The sequence below is a fragment of the Scophthalmus maximus genome, chromosome 18 (genome assembly GCF_022379125.1).
Source record: "Scophthalmus maximus strain ysfricsl-2021 chromosome 18, ASM2237912v1, whole genome shotgun sequence".
NCBI lineage: Eukaryota > Metazoa > Chordata > Actinopteri > Pleuronectiformes > Scophthalmidae > Scophthalmus > Scophthalmus maximus.
In genome coordinates this window covers 12,279,353-12,304,306 of record NC_061532.1, presented here as the reverse complement: position 1 = coordinate 12,304,306, position 24,954 = coordinate 12,279,353, and the positions used below count along the sequence as shown (strand labels likewise).

Genomic DNA, 24,954 nt, shown 5'->3' with positions numbered 1-24,954 from the left:
GATATGAGCCGCACGAATGGCAATTACTGCAAATGCCAGCAGTGTCATTTGCATGTAAATTGCCTTTTTTATTTATTTATCTGAGGTCAAAGTTTATACCAACCCCAAACCTGAATTTTGTTTGTTTTGTTGCATGTGCCTCTGTGGGACCAACTGATATGCTGCTTATTTTGATCCATCAAACATTGGCTTATATTACAGTAGTGCAACACCATATTATGAGTTGGGGGTCACACGATGGGGATTACGTTTTGAAAGGACATTTGAAAATTGGCACAGACTGCTGGGACACTGTTAGCTTTAATGTGCAGCTGATGTCCTTGTAGAGAACATGTTAACACAGGCTCATATCTGAAGCTGAGTGAACAGGGCCTGACAACCTGAGGTTTACTTACTCATCTGAAATGTACAGTATGTTCAACAGAGGTAGCCTATGTTTTAATAAATGGCTGTCAACGAGAAGCCATATACAAGCCCTTAGAGGGAATGTAATTTTCTACTTGGAAAACATGTGCATATCACCTCATAGATAAATTATGAGAGGAAATCAATGTGTAGACAATGTTAGTGAAATTTATCAGAAATCTTTAGAAAAGGAGACTGTAGACTGTGTTGTTGCCTTTTTGGTGACTAGTTAAATTTTGTCAGTGTTACTGTTGTCCGTTGTCTGACAATTGCATAAGGCATTGAATTAATCTCCTACAGGACAACATTTAAAAAAACAAATTAAAGATTTCTGCTAAGACGGGGCCAAAGAACCGTCACTACCAAAGAACCAAAAATATCTTAATAATTTAATCTTAGACTAAACCTTCAATAAACACACAACATGTAGATGTTTACAGATTTCCTTTGCCTTGGACACGTTTAGTATTCCAGGAGTACCAATGCATGTATTTGCATTGAGCTTTAAACACATTGCTCTAAATCTGTAGACCACATCTATTTCTCTTTCTTTAATCTGCCCTCAAGAGAAAAGGATTTTCTCCTGTGTGACTCTGCATATCTTAGCCTTCTCCACATAAAGCCAGTTATTTGCTGTAAATAGCCCGGCCCCTTCAGGGAGCGGTTTATTGCATGTGACTGTTGCAATGGCGGCTGCACTTTACAGTCAACTAAAGCCAACTGCTCCTTTAATGTGTTCCTGCAAATTGTTTGCTTGTTCCATGTTCTGCTTTTTTTAAATAATAGATAAAAAAATATTAATCAGGAAAATCATGTGTAATACAAACATACACACTATTGTTCTAGATTCAGAGTAATGGTGTTTCTCACACTTGTCCCCTTAACTGTGTATTAATGCTACAGCAACAAATACTACCAAATGTTATGATTAAATGAAAATATGAAAGTCTCTCAGTGTTATTAGCTGGTGGATACGTAATTATATTAATTACTGAGTTATTATACTTCAAAAGTAAGGATTAAATATATTGTATATAGTACAAGAGATAATTGGTATATTCACTTTTACACTTAACTCAACAATGCTTAGTTTTTCTATTTTTTTCTCAGTACAAAGCATTTAAATGCTTAAGGCGTTAAAATAGTATTTTTTTTTATAGATACAGCACTGTGAAAAGTTTTTTTTGTTGTTGCAATAATTGGCCATAAAATGTGATCTGATCTTCATCAAAGCCAAAATTACAGACAGACCTCACACCCATTAAACACTCAGTGCTGGTGGAAAAAACATAAGTAAACCTTGGCTTTAATAACATCCTTTGGCAGCAATAACCTCAAACAAGCATTCCCAGTAATTATTATTATCAGATCTGCACAATGTTCAGGAGGAACTTCTTCCTCCTGCAGAATTGCGTCAGCTCAGCCCTTATCCTTAGGATGTCCTTTGTGAACTGTTCTCTCTCTTTATTCCACAGAATCCCTACTGGCTTAAGTTCTGGCGCTCTGACTCCAAAAGCTAGATTCACTGGTTATCTGGTAGAAACATTGTCCTGCTGCGTCACCCAGGTTGAACTGAGCTTCAGCTGGCGGAGAGAAACCCTGACATTACCCTGGAAAATACCTCGATAAACTTGAACTGAAACTGACGTTGAGCCGTCCAGGCCCGCAGGCGGCAGAGCTGCTCCAAACCATGAAACCTCCTCTGCAACACTTCACCTGTGGGATGATGTTTGCATGTTGGTATGCAGGGCCCTTCTTACACCATATTTAATGCTGCGTGTTCTCCACAAACAATTCTACTTTAGCTTCATCAGTCCACAAAACATTGTCATAGTCGCACCATTAAGCTGCTCTTTGGCAAATGTCAGGTGCACAGCGATATGTTTGTTTCGAGAGCAGCAGCCTCCTCCTGTATGTGTGTAATTAGTAAACTGAGATACTTTGAGTTCATAATTAAACTTGAATGAAGTTCTTACCATATTTTAAGACAAATATTGAAACAAAGCTTGGTGCAGCGTCTATTATAGATATAGAGACATGACCACAAAGCAGAGTTTTCACAACCCCCATCCTGAGGCAAGTAAATGACTCACCTGCATCTGTGAAAGTACAGACTTCTCATGACCAATATTTTATTTTGCTCTGCAAACATCCACAACGGGATTGACCGTTATAACATTTTAACTCAAAAAGATCAGATTTACATCAGTGTATAACAAGCCACCAACACATGCTGCTCTCACGAATTCTGGAGTTTAAACGGTCCCTCATGAAACATCTGTGGGAGGAAAAGAAGCAGTCCCAGCAGGTTGACAGCTTTAGACATGAAACAGGCTTTGGGGATGTGCAGTGCTCTAGGCAATGTTACAGCATCTTTAATGGGACCAGTGCTCTGACTTTTTTTTAATTTAATGCAAAGGGAGAAACACAACAGTAGAAAAAGGCAGAGGAGTATGAAATTGTTTGTGAAAATATTTCTGTATGCTCTTGACTAGAAAATGGGTTTTCTTATCTGGCATGTGAAAATGTGTTGCCCACAGCAAGTGACCTTGTTTGTGCTTACAATGTTCAGCGGTATATGGACTTGAAGCAAATTCATTTGTAAGCTCTTCAACTTCCTCCTCTTTTGAGAGGAGCATTTTTAGCTTCTGGTTGAAGCCGTGTTTAAGTTGAAGATCCCTCGACATATTTACAACCTTCCCCCTCGACAAAAATGCCCCACAATAGCGAGTGTTTGACTGTAACCATGAAGAATATCTGCGCAGCAATCGGAACGCAAACTGCAGACTCAAACATGTGACACCCCTGCAGCAAAGCATTCGTTCATGCATTTAAATAGGAATATTATTATAATGGTGGACACAGTCTACTGATAGGTTCTGCGATTCTGCCAGTGTGTTAACTCTTCCACATGCCATTGAACATTAGTCTGTTATTGGTTTGACGGTGTTGAGGGCTGCGTAGAGAAAATGAGCTCAAACATCTGACCCCCTCGCTGCTCGCTCTCTGTTGTAGTCCTGGATGATTCAGAACAAAGAGCGAGTAAGACTTGTGGGCTATTTCTCAAGGTGTTGGATGAGAAACCACCCATCATCATTAGAAAATATTATTTTGGAGAACTTTTGCAGTATGGTTCAATAGATTTTCTTTAGTGAAGGATGTGTCAATTGTCAACCGGTCCACTGCCTTGGTCTATTTGAGGAGTTGTCATAACATTTGGTGCAGACAGTGTTGGTCCCCAGAGCTTGAATCCTAAGGACTAAAGTCAGAACTGCTTCATGGCTCATTGAACAGCATTGAAGTCCTCTTCCAAGCTCCATTATCATCTTTTATACAATTATTTACGGCACTTTTTAGTATGTTCAAGTGTGGGCAACCCTCCAGGAGAGAGTCTCAGGAAATCAAATGTGTTTTAGTTTTCATTTTCTAATGTGGTTGCACAACAACAAACTAGATTTTTCTCTCTCTGAACTCAACAGTCTAACATGGTATATGAAATGTTTTTTTAATAAGCCAATATTAGGTCACACAGCCCTACGATAGAAGTAGACTCTAGAATTTCAACCAAATTTGAATATTGGTTCAGCCTGGGCAAATATGTCAGATAGTGACCACAGCTGATTTTTAGTTACAGACAGTGTTTGCGTTCAGACTAGTCCATCACTTGTAATCTGATGTTCACGGTTTGTGCCGCCAGCCACCTCTGGCCTGGTTCTTTGCTTATCACTTTACTGGGTTTAGTATCTCTCTGTAGTCTTGTCCCTTAAAATTCTCTATTTCAAATCTCATTTCTGTGATATGCTTGTCATCTGTCAGTGTCTGCTTCTTAGTTTTGCTCTGATGCCCTCGGGGGGATTTAAAGTCTCTCCCCACCGAGTGTTCACTGTTATGCATTGATTCATATGGGGACCAGAAGCTGTATTCACAAAACCACAAATGTATGGCCATTGCTACAATATTGTGCTGTATTAAATTAGTGTATTGTCTTTTAACAGCCAAGGTGATCAACAAGATCATTTCCTATAAGATCAAAATGTGCTCCATCAAAAAAATAAAGTACCACATATGCAGCTTCTGAAGTCCAACAGAGAATAGTGTCTTACTGAGATCAAATGGACCAAACAGTGAACCACGCTGGATATCTGCCCTCATGCGTGTGTGTGCATGCGCGTGCGTGCGTGCCCGCGCATGAGGCTTCCACTCGTGCATGCTGTAAGGTGAGCCGCTTGGGTCCCGGGGGTTCTGTGCACTACATCAAATGCAGTTGAGCCATTTCTTTGCTTAATTGTGCAGGATGTTTGAAGGAGCCTACTTGAGCAGAAAATTGAATGGAAAACACTTATGTCATCAGACTCATACATTATCTTTTGAGAGCAGAGGGGGGTTGGGAACAGGGGCGGGGGGATTATAGAAGATGTTCTTTTAAGGATGGTGTACTATCTTGAACAGACAAGAGCAGTTTTATACGTTGTGGTTCTAAATCATTCTCGTGTGTACCCTGAAGAAATAGTCCAACACTTTACCCCCTTCTGCGTGTCTCATAAATATACTCAGAAGAATATAAATGTACGTTTCCTTACATCTACATCTAACCCGTGTGCATTATCCTAACATCACATAGCCTGTGAACTTTATGTGTATCTAGCTTTATCTCAAACCAGTGGTCTTTTTTTCTTGGATAATTTCATGTAAATTCAATATTTTTTCCCCCCTTCCTCTGGAGCTTGAAGCAAACTTCCCTCAGCAGAACTTTTCTTATTCAGTAATGTATTCCAACAAGAGCTCATCTACAATTTCAATGAAGCCCTGTGCGGAATTATTTGAGAAGGGACATTTTTCAGGTAAACTATTGTACAGCGAGATGGATCTCATTAGAGAACTCGCTCATTTGCAAGTTTTTGCAAAGGTAGGGGCAGAGACATTTAGGAAAGAATTTATGTAAAACAAATGTGAAAAATCATCTCCACTGAGGAAGCCATTAACTTTGTAAAGTGTGTTTGGAGATTATCAGGAAATGGAACGTGGCCACCACCACCACTACCACTCAGTTGGCTCAAAAACGAAATTGCCCCCAATAACTTTAATGTATAACTCGCATTTGTTATATAATAAACTTTTTTGTATATAACTTTCAAAAGAAATATCCTGTGTAAGAAATCAAATATAGTGTGCATGATTATATAGGACTATAACTGTGCTTGTCCTGCAGAGGATCACCTCATCAGGGCCCGACGTTGAATCTAATTGATTTGTCATTCCCTTGTTGGGAAATCATTGTGAGTTATGATGGAAACCCTCATCCACAGCCATCATCGTCACACATAATGACCCCTAATGAAAAATGGACTTTTACCCTTTCCATCTGTCTTCTCTGTCACACGGCAGCAATGTATACAGCCACTGAGCCTCGTGTTCGATAACCCATTTACTTCACCTCTTCTTTTACTTTATCGCTCATTTGTCATGGACCTGTGCAGTGACGCAAAGTGGAAATACACTCAGATGTCTGTGATTTCATGTAATTATTCTAATTATGCACATTTTCAGTTGACTTTCATCCAACGTTCATCTTTTGTTTCTGTTGCGTTTCTTTTTCCCCCACTCATACATCACAGCATGACATAGACGCAGTGGATACGGAGGACAGGTCAAAGGCTCCGAGCCCTATTCATTAATATGACATTTTAACAAACCTTGGCTTGCAGCCATCATCTCCCAACCCCTCGCTTGAGTCTAGATTTATTGCAGTGAGGCTCAGTGACCACTGTGTCTAATTGCTTCTCTCTGCAGCCCTCCTGAGGTACAGTCATTGGGAAAGGGTGGACTATGCAGCTCGGTTACAAATCCATTCACTTTATGCTGCGTGTCTTCTCTGAACTCTGCACTCCAGTAATCAAAGTGGAAACTGTGCATTAATATCTCTTTATTTGATTTAAATTGTGAATAACCATTCCAGTCATCAGTCTTGGCTGAATTTTTGAATTCAAATTAAAACCTATTTGTCAGATGTTCATCGTTCAATGTCTAGAGTGACCATTGGAAGTGAGTCTGCTGTGTCAGCCAAGTTGACTGGAAATCATTTATAATTTTTTTTTTCATTTTCGGTAAGTCTCTAAGTTATTTCATCTTTTAAAAAAAGAAACTGCACATATACAGTATGCATAGTAATTCATTCACTTTCATTCACCTTGTTTTAATTAAGAAGGAAAAAAGGTCTGTGGGGGAAAGAGCTAATCTTTATTAATTGGACTTTCTGCACTACTGCTTTGCTGAGGGGGTTGTTATAAAACACTATCTGAAGTCACATGACGCTTCATTTATCATCAGCTGGAAACCTTCCCTTTAGCGCTTAGAGACACACACGCACACCTACACATGTGTACACACACACACACACACACACACACACACACACACACACACACACACACTCTAAAAGCTGTAATCAATTCACAAATGGGATGTGATTTCCCATCTCGCTCTATCGCCTTGTCTTTTACTCTCTCAGGATTTTTACTGTCTGGTGCAGTTCACCCATCCTCTGCAATCTTTTAGAGATTTTTCCGAATGTTCACTTCAGTGGTCATCGCCAATATACCTGCCTGGTTTGGCAGTTAAACGTTATACCTGTAGGAGCTAATGTGCTCTGAGTTTAGTCATAGGTCCCGAGGCGATGTTGTTCCAGCTTGGATTGCCTTTAGTCAATATCTCCAGTCAAAGATCCTCAAGACTGACCCGTCTAGATCATCCTTATGTCTGTAATTAAAGGCAGCCACGGAGAACTGAGGAGAAGAGTTCCTACTTCTTCAGTGAGCAGACTGAATTTACTGCTCTTTTTATCTCCAGTCTTACAAATACACAAATACAGCAGCCTTCAGAAACGTCCAATGCACCTGTGATCTATGTGTGACCGTGAAAGAGTGGGAGGCGGTGGGTGGTAGCTTTAATATTTATGTGCATTTATAATTGACCACGACCATAAACAAGTTTGACTGTCGGTGTGTAAATGCTTGCAAAAGTTTACCAGTTGCGAAGGATAAATCTGCCACACAGTTATGCATTCTGTCACTTCCCACAGTTGCATGTTTCAAATTGCCTGTGGCCATGTGTCAAATATTTGCATATATACATAATCCACTTATGCTGCTGTGCTCAGTTGGTGCGTGGCCATCCACACTAATTACATGAACTCGGGTTCACCGCGATGGCACATCCGCGCAGTTGACTGGGAATGCGGTGGCGGTTCCTGTGGGCATGTCGATGCCCTTTGAGCCACCAAATCTATCCTACAACTACCTCTGCTGCAGCAAACCTCGGGTCACAGGTTAGCTGGGTCCTATTAAAGTACTGCCAAAGGCAATAACAGCCGTCATATTGCCTGATAATTCTCTCGTTGGTGTAAAGCGTGCGTTTCCATGATAACAGCTAAAGACTACAAAGCAGAACTTGGTTTCTTAGGTTACTTGGTTGGTTGGATTTGGGGATTTTGGCATTTTTCCTTTTCTGTTTTTAACACTATTCAAAACAATAAAGCTGTGCACAGGCACACACAATATTTGAAGACAGTCTGACCCATTTAAAGTAAAAATAATTTATTACCTGCTATGAAAGCGATTTCTCTCTGGGTTCGTCTAAATGTTTTCAGCTCATTAGCCCGCTATGAGATTTTAATTCTTGGCACAATAAATACAATTAATTTTAACTGCTGGTTTGTGTCAGAGTGATTTTAATTAGCGATGTCTTTATTGTGCTGGTGTTCCTGCACTTGCACTGAACAAACGTCATCTCTTTTATATGCCTCCTGTTTTATTCCTTGGGAAATGCTTTCTGCTATTTGTGTACACTTGCGGTTTATATTCAGGTTGTGGAGTCTAGAACAGGATGCCCAAGACTTTCTGTTCTGTGCAGAGTCAACAAGCATAGACAAAGATCTGTATCACTGGTTTGCAGATTGTTTGGCGGGGTTTCAAATATTCATGTGTGAGGCTCCTTCAAGTCTTGATCTGGAGCTGAGTGTGGTCCAGGTTGCAGGAGTAGAGTTTGATTAGAAAATTAGTCTGCACTTCATCAGCCTGTGGTGCCACTGAAGGTAATCACCTCCACTGTCTGATCAGAGAGCCGTCCGTCACCACCACTAGCTCTTATTGAACCAGGCCCCAGGAGAAGTTGAGAACTTTGCTCCAACTGCAACTCAGAGTAATGGTTTGATTGATGGCATCACTTTTATCCCCTCAGTGGGAATGCTAACATAGACGACTGACCTGCCTGGTGATTGGCAGGTTTTCCTCTGGCTGATATGCTTAGACATGCAACCCTTGTATTAACCCTTTGCTGCCACCCTCCCTCTCCCTGTGGGTTTGAGGATGTTTAGGTTGATATTGAGCTGCCAGCGGAGTGGCAGTTGGTCCTGACATGCTCGCTTCACCTCTGGTCTCTGGAGCTTTACAGCCCAGCCAGCCGTTTGTAATTAACTGCATAAAGACAGATCAAGCTCTTTCCTTCTCTCTCCCTTGAAGATGCCAGGAGGCTGGAAACGAATCCGCTAGATGCCCTGAAACGCCAACCTCCAGGGAGAGCTCCTTCATTCTTTTTTTTTTTTTTAAGCCTGCAAAAGTAAGTTGTTCAGTTTTTCCCCTTAATTGCATCCCAAGACAATAAACAATGTGGATTTAGCACAGATTTTTTTATTCAGGTTCACCACAGATCTACTCATTATTATAAATGCCTCAAGTTTTAGTTTTGCTCCTACTCCCCGATTTCTTTTTTTTCGTGTACAATTCGGAGAATTCATTTTCACTGTAAACTTTTCCTATCATGAGAAACTTTACCTACTACCCCTGATGAAGCCAAATGTGATATGCAGTAATCACAGGCAATCATCAGCTCAGGCCAGGATTGTTTCTTCTAGTCTTGGCTGCTCCTCAAAAATCACTTCTAGCCAACCACACCGAATCTGAAACTGGAAAAAAATGTTTAAAGATATTTGAAAAGACAAAACCATATTACCTCTCTTGATATTGCAATTTAAAACATTGGGGGGGGGACATTTGTATTTAATAGTGCTTTTTCAACAAGAAGATTTGACAGTAAATCTTGGGGTGATGGAGTAAAGAGAAACTGTGTGTGCATGGGAGCCGTGTTTTGGTGTTCAAACACTGCTGACATTTATTAACCCTATCTACATCAAGACATTCAATTCAAAGAACTGTGATTTGTATTTTCTCTATCCACCATGGCTGTGTTGCCTGCAGAAGAAGCCCAAATATCTATCAGAGGCTGACAGATAGCCACCCGCCAAAGCCTTGACCTAGAAACCGCCATCCATGACCTTCATGGTGCCGCTGCATCTAGGTGGACAGAAGCATTCTCTCCTTCAAAGGATTTTAAAATTGAGGTCTTGAAAGGTGCAACCTTGACGACTGAAGCCAAAGAGACCCTAAAATTTCACTCTACAAAAATCCCCACCACCTAAATCCCCAAGTCTTCCCCATTCAAAAAGAAAATGGCAAGCACAACACAGCGTCGACGATTAGCATAGAAAGAGCTTGGCTGTCAGCAGAGCTGCTATTGTCTGTGCGGCTGCGTCCGTCTCCTCACCTTCCTTACCTCAACCGGCCACAGTCACACAATTTCAATCAGCACCGTCAAAGCAGCCAATACATATTCACCAGCACCGACGCTAATGTGCTCGGTTACCACCACATACTCATATTTACCAGTTTTAATGCTCTGGGCTCCCCATTTCAGAATGTATTAAGGGATGGTTATTGAGGTGTTATTGATGTGACAGCAGTTCTCTGGCTTCAGGGCGACACTGCTACACTCAGGGGGAAGAGCAATGGGTCCGTCGTCTGAAATGGCCATTGACTGACTTTTTTTAATGTAATACTACATGATATCAACACATATGATGGTGCACTTATTTTAAATTAATAATCCCTCATAGGCATAAAATCTATATGATACAATATTTCCTTCAGCTTTGATTGGTGCTCATCTAATTACATAATACTCGTTGCGCCCTCTTCTTCTGCTGCGATGTAATGGCACCTGGATGATGCTTATGAACCAATTTCTAATATTCACATCACTGTACTGGATGGAGAAATGATTCACATTTTTGAAAATACAGTTTAAAATTAAGACGCATTTGGATGGAAGACTAACATCACCTCTTGTTTTTTCTTCTATTTCTATCACTTTGCTTCTAACGTCAGTATGATTACCACTAACCGGTAGTGAGTCACTGTTGTCAATTTTGCCCTGAAGAAGTAGAGCTGCTCAGAGAGCGTATCATAACCTCTTGTCTTGTAAACAAAACAATGGCTAAACCTCTTGGCATGCGACCATCATCCCCCTCTCCTGGCAAGAAACCATGTTTTGACAATAGACAAAACTATCCATTCTATAAAAAGGTTGGACACCACTGATCTTTTTGATATATACTGCATTTGTGAACTATGAGCTTCAACAACCAATCTGCCGCGCGTTGGAGGTATAGCATTTTGTCAAATAAAAGCTTTAGGTAGAATATCATAGCAATTTACATTGTTATTATTCTGTCTGTTTCGTTTTAGACCTATTTTTCTTGCTCTCCCTGTCCTAAAACTTTGCCATCTGTGCAGTCTACTGACTGACGGTCAGTCATCAAAGGGCTCAACTGCAGTGCACTACTTAGAGTTGATATTTCTAAGGAAAGGTGTGATTCATATGATTGACTTACATACTTAAATGCTCCGTATATTTCCATACAGCTTGCAAGACACTTGAGTGAGCTTGACACCCTCATCCCTCTCAGCTCCCGCTGGTCACCATCCATGGCCCTGGGCAGCAAAGTGGAAACACAGCTGTCCTGGCACTGCCAGTACGCAATCTGAGTCCATCCACCGTACAGAGCGCCCCAGTCTCCCTGTTCCATCTGTCACTCTGCTGCCATAATCCCTGATCCTGTAACTGATCTAATGATATGTCTTTGAACAATGGTGAGGGCATATTTTTATGATTTCTAAGCCCAATATACAAGAGGTAAAAAAAATAACTGACATTTACCCTGAACACCAGTGTTTTTTAAAAGTTTCTGCTAAACCTGGTTAGTCTTTAGACAGTCTCCATCATGATAAGGACATTAAATCTCTTACTAGCACTTTGGGTTTAAAGTGATTGAATATTAATTTTAGATTCCTATCACATTCTGCACAGGTTTAACCCCAAATTGCTCTTGTCAGTCAAACCCCTTTAAACAAGTGTTTACGTAGGATGAGGGACGGACGGAGCATTTTTCGAGTAATTGTATTGACAACAGCAGACAGGTAAATCACAGGAAGATGCCAAGGAACTGGAGTCTGATTGGACTGGGAACACGATGAAGGATCCACGCCGACGAGGAGCTCGTCCTCTTGACATTCTGACAGGCGTTGTTTTTTCCCCCCCCCAAAAAAAGAGACTGTTTGCTATGCTTCCCCACTCCTCCTCCGACTGTTTGTTTGTTCTCCGGCCCTGCCGCTTGTCATAATGGGCCGAGGCAAATCACTTCCAGCTTAGAGCCCTGAGATGGTGATTGTATCAAACTGACCCCTAACAAGCTGTCGGCTCCCATTTGATAAAGCATGCATCAGCACCGACCAGCTTGGCATCCGCTTGGACAGAGCGGACGGGTCTGATTCAAGCACTGTTATTCCAGCTTGACTTGTTGTCTAATACTAGTGGTGATGGTATCCAGTGATGTGATGCAGCCAGTTTATCTTCACTTGCTTGTAATGTTGTAAAGAAAAAAAGAAATGCACGAAATGCTTATTCATATATGGATAGATGATGGATGGGTGGATGGATGGAAAGATGGGGGAGTAATACCTAACTTCATCAGCCACACTGCTGCAGAAACCTTCAGTTCCCCAGACGGCACATAGAGGGAGCTCATGCGTGTTGAGAGAGAGAGAGAGAGAGAGAGAGAGAGAGAGAGAGAGAGAGAGAGAGAGAGAGAGAGAGAGAGAGAGAGAGAGAGAGAGAGAGAGAGAGAGAGAGAGAGAGAGAGAGAGAGAGAGAGAGAGAGAGAGAGAGAGAGAGAGAGAGAGAGAGAGAGAGAGAGAGAGAGAGAGAGAGAGAATTATATCGTAGGGAAATAATAACGTGACACAAATCAGCAGCAGGAATATCTGTGCGGCAGCTTCAACGTGCGCTTGTGTTTCGGACCAACTTTGTCCGAGTCGGAGCGAATGTGTTTCGCCCGCCGTTTGCCCCAAAGGCTGCGTGACAAGTTTGGAGGGAGAGAGAGAGAGGAAAGAAGAACTCGCATCACTATTTCTAAATTGGTACAGTGAGATTTTTTTTGGGAGGGGGGCGTGGACGGTGGAGGAGCAGCAGCCAGGGAACATGTTGGCTGTTGGCCGCAGTTCCAGTGTGGTGATGTGCCGGCTGGAGGAACCGGGCAGCGCGTGAGACTGAGCCGCTCGGACGCGGAGCGTTTTTATTATTATTATTATTATTATAATCTGGATGTATTTCACCAACGCGCTGCCGTTCGGCGATGCACGAGACTTGAAGGAAGGAGCACGAGCCGTTGTTGGAAGGTTTGGGGGTTTTTTTTGGAGACGCGGCAGCTGCCGTGCGTAACAGGCGGAATCTATTTGAATGACAATAGTTTGCGGCGGTCGCTGTCATGTTTGTTTAAGGAAGCCTAATTATTCGAGCTGACTGCGCACGGTAAGTCGCTGTGTGCCAGTTCCATTCTGATGTTTCTAAATGACGTTTTGGAGATCTGGAAGCCGTCGCAAGTGAAAGTGAAGTGATGTCAAAATGTTGACAGGTGTTACGGTCATAGGGTTTTAATTCACTGCGTGTTAATGTCTTGAAACGTCGCGGACTCAGTGAGGTCGCAGTGGTGACCGAACCTGTGGTATGGATTATCTATCTTAAGTACTCGGGAGAAAACGCACGCTGGGATCAACAATCTTATGATGCGCTCGAAACGCCGAACGGGGAAGTAGCCATCACTTTCGCGTCTCCTCTTCCCTGCCGAGTTGTGGCCGATCTGCCAACGGCCAAAATGACAAGCAACGGACCCGTCATCGTCTACGAGTGGTTGAAAACCCTGCAGCTCGCCCAGTATGTCGAGTCGTTTGTGGATAATGGATACGACGACCTGGAGGTTTGCAAGCAGATCGGGGACCCCGACCTGGATGCCATCGGCGTCTACATCCCTCACCACAGGCAGAGGATCCACGAGGCGGTGAGGAGGCTGAAGGAGGACGCCAAGGAGACGGCGAGCGCACTGTACTTCACCCTGGAGCCGATGCCACCCGCCGCCGAGGTTTACACCAGCCACATGGTGGACCAGTACGAGTCCAGGCTGCGGGGCTCCAAGTCCTGGACCGAGCACAACAGTGAGCGCGTCGGGCGCACCGGCGGCTACATGGGCGCGCAGAGGAACCTGACGCTGGGCAACAGGAGGGAGCTGGTGGTCTATCCCAAGCTGAAGTTGAAGATCATGATCAGGGATAAACTCATCAGAGACGGCATCAACCTCGCCAGGCCACCATATTCTGATAAGGTAAGAGGAGTCTGGACAGACGTGGGTCCTGACAGCTACGTGGCACAAGAGCGTCAACCTGTCAGAAGTCATCATGCATCTCACACACTGGATAAAAACAGTGATCATCAGGTTTAACACGCATACACTGCAAAAAAAAAATCCACCTAAGAAGAAATAAAGCATCATATACACATACGACCTATCTAAACTCACGTTTTATATAAAAAAAACACTGAATTTCTTTTTTTCTTTTTTTACAATGTGTTCTTAGTTTTTATCAGGCACAAAAGGGGGCTGTCAGTCACCTGCTCAGCATCATCCATCACTTGGATGAAAGCACACCAGTCAGTCAGCCAGCAACAGAGCTCCTGGTGTCAAGGGCCCATTTTGTTGACGTGTCCAAAGGCGAAATAAGGCACAAATGTGAGACATATAGGTAAATGCCAGCATGCCTGAACCTTTTCAGCCTCGCTGCGCTTTCCGGAGGTGTGAATGGTTGCTGTCATGGTGAATGATGGGGATGGAAGTTGCTGCAGATCAATAAGCAGAGGGAGGAGGAGGAGGAGGGGGGGGGTCCTGAGGAGATTTGGCCCTGTCTTGCATTTCCTGTAAGGGGAAAAAAAAGGATTATAAATCTAGTCTCTGAACTCACCTGTCCATTGACTCGCCTCAGTATTCGTTGTCGGTAGACCGAACCAGGACCATAAGCATATAAGCCCTGGCTCTTTGCTCTGATGAATGGCAATGGGCTATTGATTGCAGGGGAAGGTAAATGAAGAGTGCTGAGCTGGGTATAGGCTGTTGCAGAGCGGCGAGGAGCCAGACTGAGAGGGCCTCTTGTTTTCACAGGGACTGATAGTGACCTTTTAGTCAGAAGTGTCCTAATCATACGCCTCGCCAGCGGAGAGGGCTCTGCTGAATGACGGCTGTTTACATGCAGCGTTTGATTGGTGTCTCTGCAGGCCACTGAGGAGGCAGAGGTCATGTCGTTTTTCTTTTCTTTTTTTTTTTTTTTTACCTACAGCACATGAAGTTTTTTTTTTTTTTTACAATTGAAAATTAAATGTGACATTTCATTTGCAGCTTTCAGTGATCATAATGATCTGGAGTAACTGTCTTGTCAGTTGGTGAGCAGAACAGGTATAACCAGTCCCCCCATCTATAATAACGTGCAGGTGGCTGTGGAAGCCAGTTTTGAATACTGACACATTTATTGTCCCGATTCAGTGATAGTTATCTTCATGATGGATTTTATGCTTAAGAGTATTATTCCCTTCGAAATGAAGTTGTCCGGGCCTCAGGTTTTCCTTATACAGGAAGCCTTTAAGTGGTCGTCGGGAACAGGCACGCTTGATTCAGCTGATAAAGAACCTGCTGATAAGCTCCTTTTCAGTAGCTGGGTTAGCCTGAGGAATGAAGGCAGAACTGTCCCTATAGGAATTGGATATGTACTGAAAATATATGGTTTGGTAATAATGATCTTTTTCTAATGAAGTGATTGTCTTTGATCAGGTAACCTCCATATTTGTAAAATCATGATTACAACCCTGTGACCCTGTTCATACCAGGAATTACAGCAATGTGAACTTTGGGTGATACGATCCGGCTCTAAAAACAAGGCATTAGAATGTGTCTCTGGTGACCACTTGTGATCAATCACATCCCACTTATATGCAAACACATATGTACATCATTTCTGTTTCCAAGACCAAAAGTCTGATTATGGCTGACAGGCTTGTTGTCTGTGTGTGTGTCAGAGAGATACAGTCAAATAAGATTTTACTCATTTGGAAGCTAAAACAAAAATATAAAAATCAAGCAGAGTCGGTCAGTGTTAATATTTTGATGCAGAGACAGTAAAAAGAGTAAAACTATCTTTCGATTAATTATGAAACTGTAGCAGCTCAGAGGACGTCGGCTGAGTAGTCAGGTCCTTGAACGTAGCCCTGGACGCATTTGCATTCACACAAGTAAAAGAATGTGCAGCCACACGTGTCCCAGACCACCTCAGAATGTCGTCTGAGTGATGGGATCTGAAGTGCGTCCTCAGTGCCTCTGGGGTGCGTTCACACCTGTACTTAGAGCTGTCCACTTGTGACCAGATCACCTGAGACAGATGTTAATACCAGGTGAACGGGGGCCTGTGGTGTGTTCGTTGGATTGCCTGTAATTGCATGTCCATGCACAGGCGTGTTTTGCAATAGCTTTTTAGTTTCAATTTGTATTCAAACTGACAAAGATTTACACAAAATATGGTGTACATTATGTACACACACCCACTTTCTTATTTATTTTGTATAACCCAAACACTGATACAATTATCCCTATCCAGTATTTGCTTGCTTCCAAACGAGCATTCCAAAACTGACACCAGCTTTCATTCCAAGTTTTGCATGTTTTCATAAGCTCCCGTTTGTCCGTCCGTATATTTCTGCCACTTTGTCTGACTGTGAATCCCACAGAGATCGAGGATTTGTGATGGATTATCGGTCAAACCAGGGCTGAAACAAAGTGTTGGTTCCAGAGGGTTAAACTCTTTTGCTTTGAAGGCTGTGTTTATTTAGAGCCAAAGCTTTGGCGTCGAAGCTTTTGAGGGGAGTGAGCAGGTCAAGGTCTTTCTGTTTCACCCTCTCTCTCTCTCTCTCTGTGTGTGTGTGTGTGTGTGTGTGTGTGTGTGTGTGTGTGTGTGTGTGTGTGTGTGTGTGTGTGTGTGTGTGTGTGTGTGTGTGTGTGTGTGTGTGTGTGTGTGTGTGTGTGTGTGTGTGTGTGTGTGTGTGTGTGTGTGTGTGTGTGTGTGTGTGTGTGTGTGTGTGTGTGTGTAACCCTGTAGTTTTGAATTGGCTGCAGCCCAGTGCGTTTCTCCCCAGGAGGAGTGAGAGGAGTTAAGAGATGGAGCTGTGACCAGCTGATGGAGGGTTGACTAACTGGGCTGTGATTGGTCTGTAGATATCTCCCCTCTCGTCGCCCTTGAGATGAGATGTCACCCCCAGCGGGGACCGAGACCAGAGAGGGGGGAGACTGGGGGCAATTACAGGACACACAATGTCAGTCTCGAGGGATGCTCATTGTATAGCATAACCAAGACCTCCATCCACATTTAAACTGTCCTCTGTGCACAGAGGATTTTCCTGGTCTAACGTCTGACAGCCCTCTGTTTGTCTTTATGCCAGAAACACAGACAATATAAGCACAACGATTCAGAATCCCCTATCTTGTGCGCGCTGAATATCTTGTGAGACGGCCTATTATCAGACATTTCACCAAAGGGCCCTGCGGGGTCTAATAAATACCCCTGATCCTTATCAAGGCAGCGGAGACCCCTTGTCTGAGTGAGAGAGTATTATTTCTTATGATGTAAATAAACATAGATCTCTCATAAGGGACCCATAGAAGAAAAGATGTTGCTGCTTGTCTGCCTATAGTTGAACGCAGTGCAGTCGTAGAATTATATTTCGTCTTCAGTGTTTTGGTTTGAACATCCTTTTAGATTTGCTCATATACTGTGAGTAAAAATGTCAGGCCTACAGATCCCTGTCACTGAAATCATAAAGTAGACACACTGTGTTGTACACGCAGGCTGATGGGGAGCAGTTTTCATCTCTAAACAAGAAGCATTGTCATATGAATTATAGATTACATTTTCCAAATCGGGCCTTTCCCTTTTTTGGACAAATGAGAGATGACATATGAGGACTTCATTTGAGATTTGTGCAGCTTTAGAGAGTCAAATCACTTTTACGGCTTCACGTTTTTGGTCTTCGTTGCAAGTTGTGTTTTGGGAATTCATTGTTTTGGCTACGATGCAAAATTTCTCCAGGGTACAGTGCAACTTAAGTTGAAGTTAAAAATGAAGGGTTTTCTAGTTGTCAAAGTGCAGTGAGCAAGCACAAGATAGTTCTTTAATTCCGCTCAGGACCAAATTATGTGAAGATATGTTCTCATCCTGTAGTCTCATCCAAGGCTGGAAACGCTAGTCAGTCATAATAGCGCCTCATTGTTAGCGCTGTGTGTCAGGAGGAAGTAGAAGCTAAACAGAGGGAGATTCTCCATTGTTTTTGTGCAGGCTGATGGAACCACATGTCCTTTCACTACTGCTCTGTTTTGCATTCCCAATTTCCGTCCATTGAAACAGGCTGCGGAGGCGAGTGTCCGGCATTGTGCCGATGGGTGGTTGATAAAAATCTGGGTGTCATGCAGAGAGAGAGAGAGAGAGAGAGAGGGGGGGTTGTAAATAGATGGGTACATTTTGTTACTGGCCGGAGAAGACCTGGTGGGTGTTTTGGGTAGGGGGACGCACCGTCAGGTGGCAGAGGAAAGTTTGTCCGTATCTCTGACCGCAACAGAACAGCTGATCAAATGTGGAGGGTGGGAATCACGAGAGGCCCGCAGCTTAACCAGCCATAAGAATGTAAGCAATGCAGAGGACATCAGTGTTGTGCGTGTCCGAGTGGTGCGCAGGATGAAAGGTGGGTTTTAACTAACTGTGTTACTAGCTTCCTTCAGCTGAAAGAAGCTGACCACTGTACATGCCAAACACTCATCTCACTTCCTCCTCCACTCCTCTTATCTTGATTAATACCCCGACACTTTGGCCCTGCAGGAAATTAGGTTTATGTTTCAGATGACCCTGAGTTAGCCCACTGTGTTTGTTGAGGGCCCCCAGGCTTGTGGATGACTGACTTGGCCAAGTCTGCCAAGTCAATATATATGTATATGTTGAAACCAATGGCATTGAATCTCCCCTCACTGCAGTTCCCAACTAAAGCTATACATTCAAGTAAATTGAAGCTTAGGTAAACCACAGATTGCCAGTCAAGCTATTGCATGTCACATTTATTACGTTCTGTTTTCCACTGAATGATATCATGAATTAGGGGTTATTGTTGTAAACATAAAAAAATACATTCACCAAAGGTCATTATTTCAAGTTATCGTATGGATTTTTGTCCTTAAAGACCTTTTTCATTGCTGTAGTGGAACCCCACTGTGAGCACTTTTCATGAGCTTTTCATTTAGCCTTTATTTTCTTTAGGTGAATATCCTCTTCATGTGGTCCCCCGCTATAGGGCTGGCATTTTGCCATAAGGAGCCTTTCACAACAGCCTTATGAGTTTTCCATGCATTCTGCTGAAATCTCTGTTTGCTCAGTCTTTATTAAGGGCTCCTCAAAGGCATAATCAACCAAGGACGTATAAAAGGGAAGTCATAAAGAAGTCAAGGACCTGCTCTATTGTCCGCAGAGGACGGAGAAAGTTAATTAGCAAAGTGACCCGAACCCTAAACAGCAACCCTGTTTAGGTTATAAAAAGCAGGGTTGTATGGAGCACTAAAAAAACACGAATGGGAAAAAAGTGACATATACTCTTGTTTTGTGGCCTTTTTTTGTAGACAAACTTTAGTTTATTGCCTTTTAAAACCATCTTTGTTAAGCATAAAGTACAAGTACCAGGATTTAGTTCTGTGCAGAGCAGCTGTGAGGGGTGAGGACTGATGGCTATCACAGTGACCTTTGACCCTACAGCTTTTGACCTGCTGGACTTTGATGGTGATCTCAGCCCTGACAATGAAATGGACAGCTCATCCTAATTTCTCTCAAAGGCTGCTGGATTTTCACAGTGTCAAATTGATCTTATATTTATACATAGATTGTCTTGGGTGCATCAGTTTTCCATCTGTGGAAATTCCTGTGAGAGGTACTTTATGAGCCCCCGTTAGTCCAAAGACCAATAACTGCGAAAAAGAGCCGAGTCACATATTTCCTATCACTGCAGAGGAATATCCATGAATGGATGGTTTTCCACTTTACGTACTGTGAGTCAGGGAGTTTTTTGTCTGTCCCTCCGTCAGTAAGACTTGACCACCCATCTCCTGGGAGCATGTGCGAATGTGGGAAAAGCGGCCCATACGCTGTGTTTGCAGCTGGCCTTCTCATTTCAGCAGGAAGGAGTGAGAGGGTCGAACTCCTACTGTGCTGTTTCTCACATGATCAACGGGCTTTTTGGTGCTGTTCTTATTCCCTGGACATGTGAACTGTAATAGAACGATGACATTTCACAGAGCTAAAACTTACTAACTCTCCCTCCGTTCATAACCTGGAGTTTGTCTCAACATTTAGCTGTTTAGTTCATGTAGAAAATTACAATTTATGCTTGTGGCAGTAAAAATGTCACTCCCTCTAGCCTTTGGAGATGTATTGTATTTAAATAACATATGTGAGTTAGAGTATACGCGTGTCACTTAAAGTAATGCGGCCATGGCAACAGCTTTAAATAAAGCGAGGGAGACGCCGGAGCCATTTGATTTTCCACAGTGTGCAGGGCAACAGGTCCTGATGACACACTTTCAGGACGGATACATTATCAGAGCTATTCCGGTCCAAGGTTTTCGCACCTTCCAGACAGCATGTCTGCGTGACCACATAGGATCTGCATTAGGAATGACTGCAGGCTGCATTATCAATAATCATGTATTGAATATCAACTCCCTTCACTGGATTTTTTCATTTTAAATTATATTTGGCATGTGTGAAATGCCTCATCTAGTATTCCTGAATTCAAGCCTTTCAACTCCAGGCTGTATTTCATAGTTCAGTGCACAGAAGGCAGATTCTTTGTCAGCAACAGCAAACAGAGGAACTAGATGGTCTGTTGCTGCTGGGAACATGTTTGTTACCGCAAAACACGTGAACTATGGTTTAGTTCATGGTTTTATGGTTTTACCCCAGAAACGGTGTGTAGACATGTAAAAGGAATTCTATTGTAGTCACAGTACATGTGCAGAATAATGACCCTGTGGTCCTCTTCAAACATTGAAAATGGAGGAGAATGAAGATGTCAAGTACCCCAACAGGATGGAGAGTGACAAGAGAGCAGGCCAGAGCATCTGTCTTGTGTCAGGATACAGATTGCAAGCACACCTGCAAATCAACACATCCACACATTTTCTCTCATGCAGTTATTACTAGACTCCCAACGATTACTCTGGAGGGGATCGTTAAATTTTCCCTCATAAAAAATAAACAGAATTAGTTTGAAATTTACAGCCATATAGTTGCATGAAATGGTTTGGGCACCCACGGTCAAAAGTTTTGTTGAAGAGTTACGAGTGTAGAAGATGAACTGATCTCCAAAAGGCATTCAAGATGAGACATTTTCTATTTTAATTGTATTTGTTGTCTACACAAGTTTGCGTACCCCGAGCAATTTGAGTTCCCAGATAACTTTTCCCAAGGTCTCAGATCTTAATTTCTCTAAGCAGTCGCCTATCAATCTGAAATTCAATTAATTGAAGCCCTCAAAGCAGGTGGAGGCTATAAGATGAAAGCAAGGAGATTTCAGGTAGCTGTTCCCTCACTTGGTAATGAAATTAAGAAATGCCAGTTTACAGGAATGGTTGTGATCACGTTGAAAGTTGAGGTCTGGTAAACTTTCCGCAAGAACAATATTTTCAGATTTGCAAGAAAGGCAAATCAAAAGCTCCATTTGTCTGCAGAAAAAAGACCTTTCGGGAGATTCATCAGACTCTTGGGTGGTGGTGTGTTGCCTTACTGCTCAGCAACACCTGTACAAACATGACCTTCATGGAGGAGTCATTAGAAGAAAACCTTTTTGCATCCTCAACACAATTCACTGCCAGAAGTCTGCAAACGAGCTTTTGAAAACCTGATGTATTTCCTATCATAAGGAACATCTAAACAAGCCTGTTGTATTTTTGGAAACGAGTCCTGTGGACTGATGAAGTTAAAATAGAACTTTCTCGCCGCACTGAGGAAAAAGTATGTTTGGAGAAAAAAGGGGCGGATCGATAAAGTTTCGGCCTTGCGTTGCAGCCAGTGGCACAGGGAGCATTTCACTGAGGGAAGAATGGATTCGATTAAATACCAGCAAATTCTGGAAGCAAACAAAAGGATAATGTTCCTAAAAATCTCACAATGGACTAGCCCAAGAGGCTCAAGCTGAAGCGTTGCCATGACCCCCCCCCAAAAAAAAAATCATCGAAAATCTGTGGATAGACCTCAAAAGAGCAGTACATGCAGGACAAAGAACTAGAAGCCGTCTGCAAGGGAGACTGGGCAAAAGCCCAAGAACAAGCATTGTAAGACTTAGTTGGCTAAAAAAAGCGTTTACAATCTGTGATACTTGCTAAAGGGGCTTTTACTGACTACAGACCATGCAGCGTGCCCAACTTTTGTTTCGGGGCCTATTCCCTTTTTTTTATCTTAACATAAAAGCTGTAAAACCTGGAAATGAACAAGTAATCTTGCTTTGAAAGTTAAAGAAATGTTTACTTTAACTTTATGCTGGTTAGAAATCAGGTCTGCAAAGGCACTGTACGCAAACCTACTGTAATTTCTCGGATTCTCTTTGCTGCATTGCCCCAGGAGGTTGTGTGTGACCTGCAGTCCAGGAAAGCTAATTACTTTTGACTCCCACGCACCCACAAGCCGGGAGGTCACACAAGCGAGGGGCTTTGTTAGAAGTCGCCACGGAGACCAGCATAAAGGTATTTAAACATCAAACCATATGTGCTCCCGTGGTAATAACCAGTGATGTTTGCTGGCTTAAATGGCAGACGTAGGGTTGGGATTATTGCGTAAGGCTATAATTCTTTTAGCAACATGAGCTCCATAGAGTTTTAAATATTACTCAAGCTATTTGGTTTAAGCAGCTCTCTCATTCGGTTATTTCTGCAGACTAAATTCATTGTGCAGAAAACTCATCCATCACAGTGGAATTTGAGACATATTTCATCAACCATATTTCTTGAAGGTTAAATGTACATCATAGGCATCAAATAATGCTGATTTTCATAGTTAATCTTTCCATTTGAGCTCAATGTATCTTATTTGCTTGTTTTGTCTGACGACCGAAATCATTCAGTTTATAGTTTTATGAAACATAGAAAACCAGAAAAAAAAGAGATTTGAGATTCAAAGATTAAAAAAAAAACAGTTGTAAGCTCCTTTTTAATGAGCTGAACTCTGCTCCTCTAAAAACACGACGGAGCTCATTCGTTTTTGTCTTGTTGCTCAGTCCTCGCCTCCACATTCTGCCCCGACTGGATGAAATAATCCTCTTTGCTATGAAGATGCTGTTAAAAATGAACAATGACAGTGTTCCCTGTTAATGCACGGGGCTCAGGCAGGCTCCATAAATCAGAATGATGAGGGAGGAGACGTACGCTGGGCTGCAGCTTAGCGAAGGATTTCTTTATAAGGCATTGAGCAGTTTTTGGGAGGGTTCGAGTGCCGCTGCCTACAACAGACCTCAACTGTTCTGCATGTAGCTACAGTTTGGCTCATGTCAGCCCATAATATCTTGGACTGTGTTTAAGGGATATAATGTATGGGTGTAGAGAGATGAGTGAGGCATGATAGCAGTGAGTATGAGTGTTACACAGACGGAGGGAGAGTGTGTATAATTACCTTGTCTGAAGCCTTTGCCAGCTAGGTGCACGGAACGCGGCGCAACGAACCCTCAACCCCTCCTTATCCCTAATTGGTCCATTTTGAAGGCACGAAGGCAGGGTCTCGCTGAAAGCTTTGATCATGGAGACCACACCAGTGTCGATATGTCCCTACCTGAGTGCTTTTGTAGTGGCTGTGCCTGGCAGGGGATTAAGCCGCAACTGAGTGTCTGTCTCTTGCTCTGGCCTCCCCGCGGCTCCGCATACCTGAATGTGAACCCTAATTACCTGGCAGTTACTACATTCCTCAAACACGCCCACGCCGACACACTCACACAAGAGCGGCGCATTGCACATCTTCTTTTTATCATGGCACCACTGGCATTTTGTTGGTATAACTTTGTCTTGTGTGGTTTACCACCTTTAATATTCCAAGCATTTACAAAACGTGTGTGTGTGTGTGTGTGTGTGTGTGTGTGTGTGTGTGTGTGTGTGTGTGTGTGTGTGTGTGTGTGTGTGTGTGTGTGTGTGTGTGTGTGTGTGTGTGTGTGTGTGTGTGTGTGTGTGTGTGTGTGTGTGTGTGTGTGTTACACTCCACCTCTCACTTGTCTATACTAACAAACAAGAGAGTTGATCTGAGGTAATATACTTATTGTGCATCCATGTGCTCCTCGCAAGGTCCCATTTCCCGAGTTGTGAGGTCGCTTTGGTGTATTCATGTGCTTTGAAGTCGGAATGTGGAAAACACATGGACGCTGTAAACAAATTGTGTTGTATTTGTCTTATATTAATATTTGCATAGTAGAGAAGAACAAAGAAAAAGGATGAGATCATGATGAAAGGCATATAAAAAAACCTATGTAAATAATCAGCAACAAACCATTACACCAGGTTACAAATTAAGTATTAGTAAAAAAAATTGATATGCAATATGTCAATTTGCCCCATTAATGAAATGTTTTTAACCATCAATCAAACTCTCTCTCTCTTCCATGTTTATGCGTATGACATCAGCAACTGAGCAACTCGTGACCCCAAAAAAACGCAGTCTTTCCGAGTTATTGTTCTGACTTGAGGTGGCGTGAATTTTCCCTATGAGAAACTGCTTTTTCAGATAATTCCAACTCCACATGAACAAACCATCATACCTGCAGTTTACAGATTTTTTGGTTTTTTGATAACCGTGCCAGAACATTTACATGCCAACAGATGACACGTATGCATAATTACAAAGTATATCATTTATTTTAAAGTCTACAAAGGTGACATTTACTTTCTCCACTGGGTTTTCTTCAAGAGAGGGTTGAGCAGCCTCTGAGCGGACTGCTGTCAGCGAGTCACACTCTTCATTAGTGGATCACTCTAGACACGCTCAGTATGGAAGTCCGGAGTCCATCACTTTTAATTGCCACTTTTTGACCTCTGTACATGTTGGAGTCAATTGTTCTATTCATTAAATGTTAATTGCTTGCCACACTGCTTCATGCAGGGAAGGATAGTCTGTCCACTATGACGCGAAGGTTTTTCAAAACCCTTTTTTGGGGGGCTTCATCATTAAAGGTTCCATAGGTGTTGGAGTCCTGTGGCTTCTGTGAGGAAAAGTCTGGATAGGTTTT

General features: G+C 42.6%; 1 protein-coding gene and 1 long non-coding RNA gene across 5 annotated transcripts in view; both read left to right on the top strand.

Annotated features, from left to right (window-relative positions):
• LOC124849587 overlaps positions 1-9,014 on the top strand; it is a 54,097-nt gene extending 45,083 nt beyond the window's left edge. Inside the window, exon 3 of the long non-coding RNA XR_007030068.1 lies at positions 8,922-9,014. This is a non-coding gene — a long non-coding RNA (uncharacterized LOC124849587). The remainder of the gene's footprint in view (positions 1-8,921) is intronic.
• Positions 9,015-12,552: 3,538 nt separating this feature from the next.
• The window catches only part of sash1a (SAM and SH3 domain containing 1a), a 152,169-nt gene continuing 139,767 nt past the window's right edge, over positions 12,553-24,954 (top strand). For 2 of the 4 annotated variants that reach the window (XM_035617541.2, XM_035617539.2), the window contains exon 1: positions 12,560-13,951. In XM_035617541.2, the coding sequence (XP_035473434.2) occupies positions 13,448-13,951 (504 nt within the window). In that variant the 5' untranslated portion in view covers positions 12,560-13,447. Of the gene's footprint in view, positions 13,952-24,954 lie in introns of all 4 variants that reach the window. The other 2 variants (XM_035617543.2, XM_035617535.2) reach the window with 2 other exon arrangements.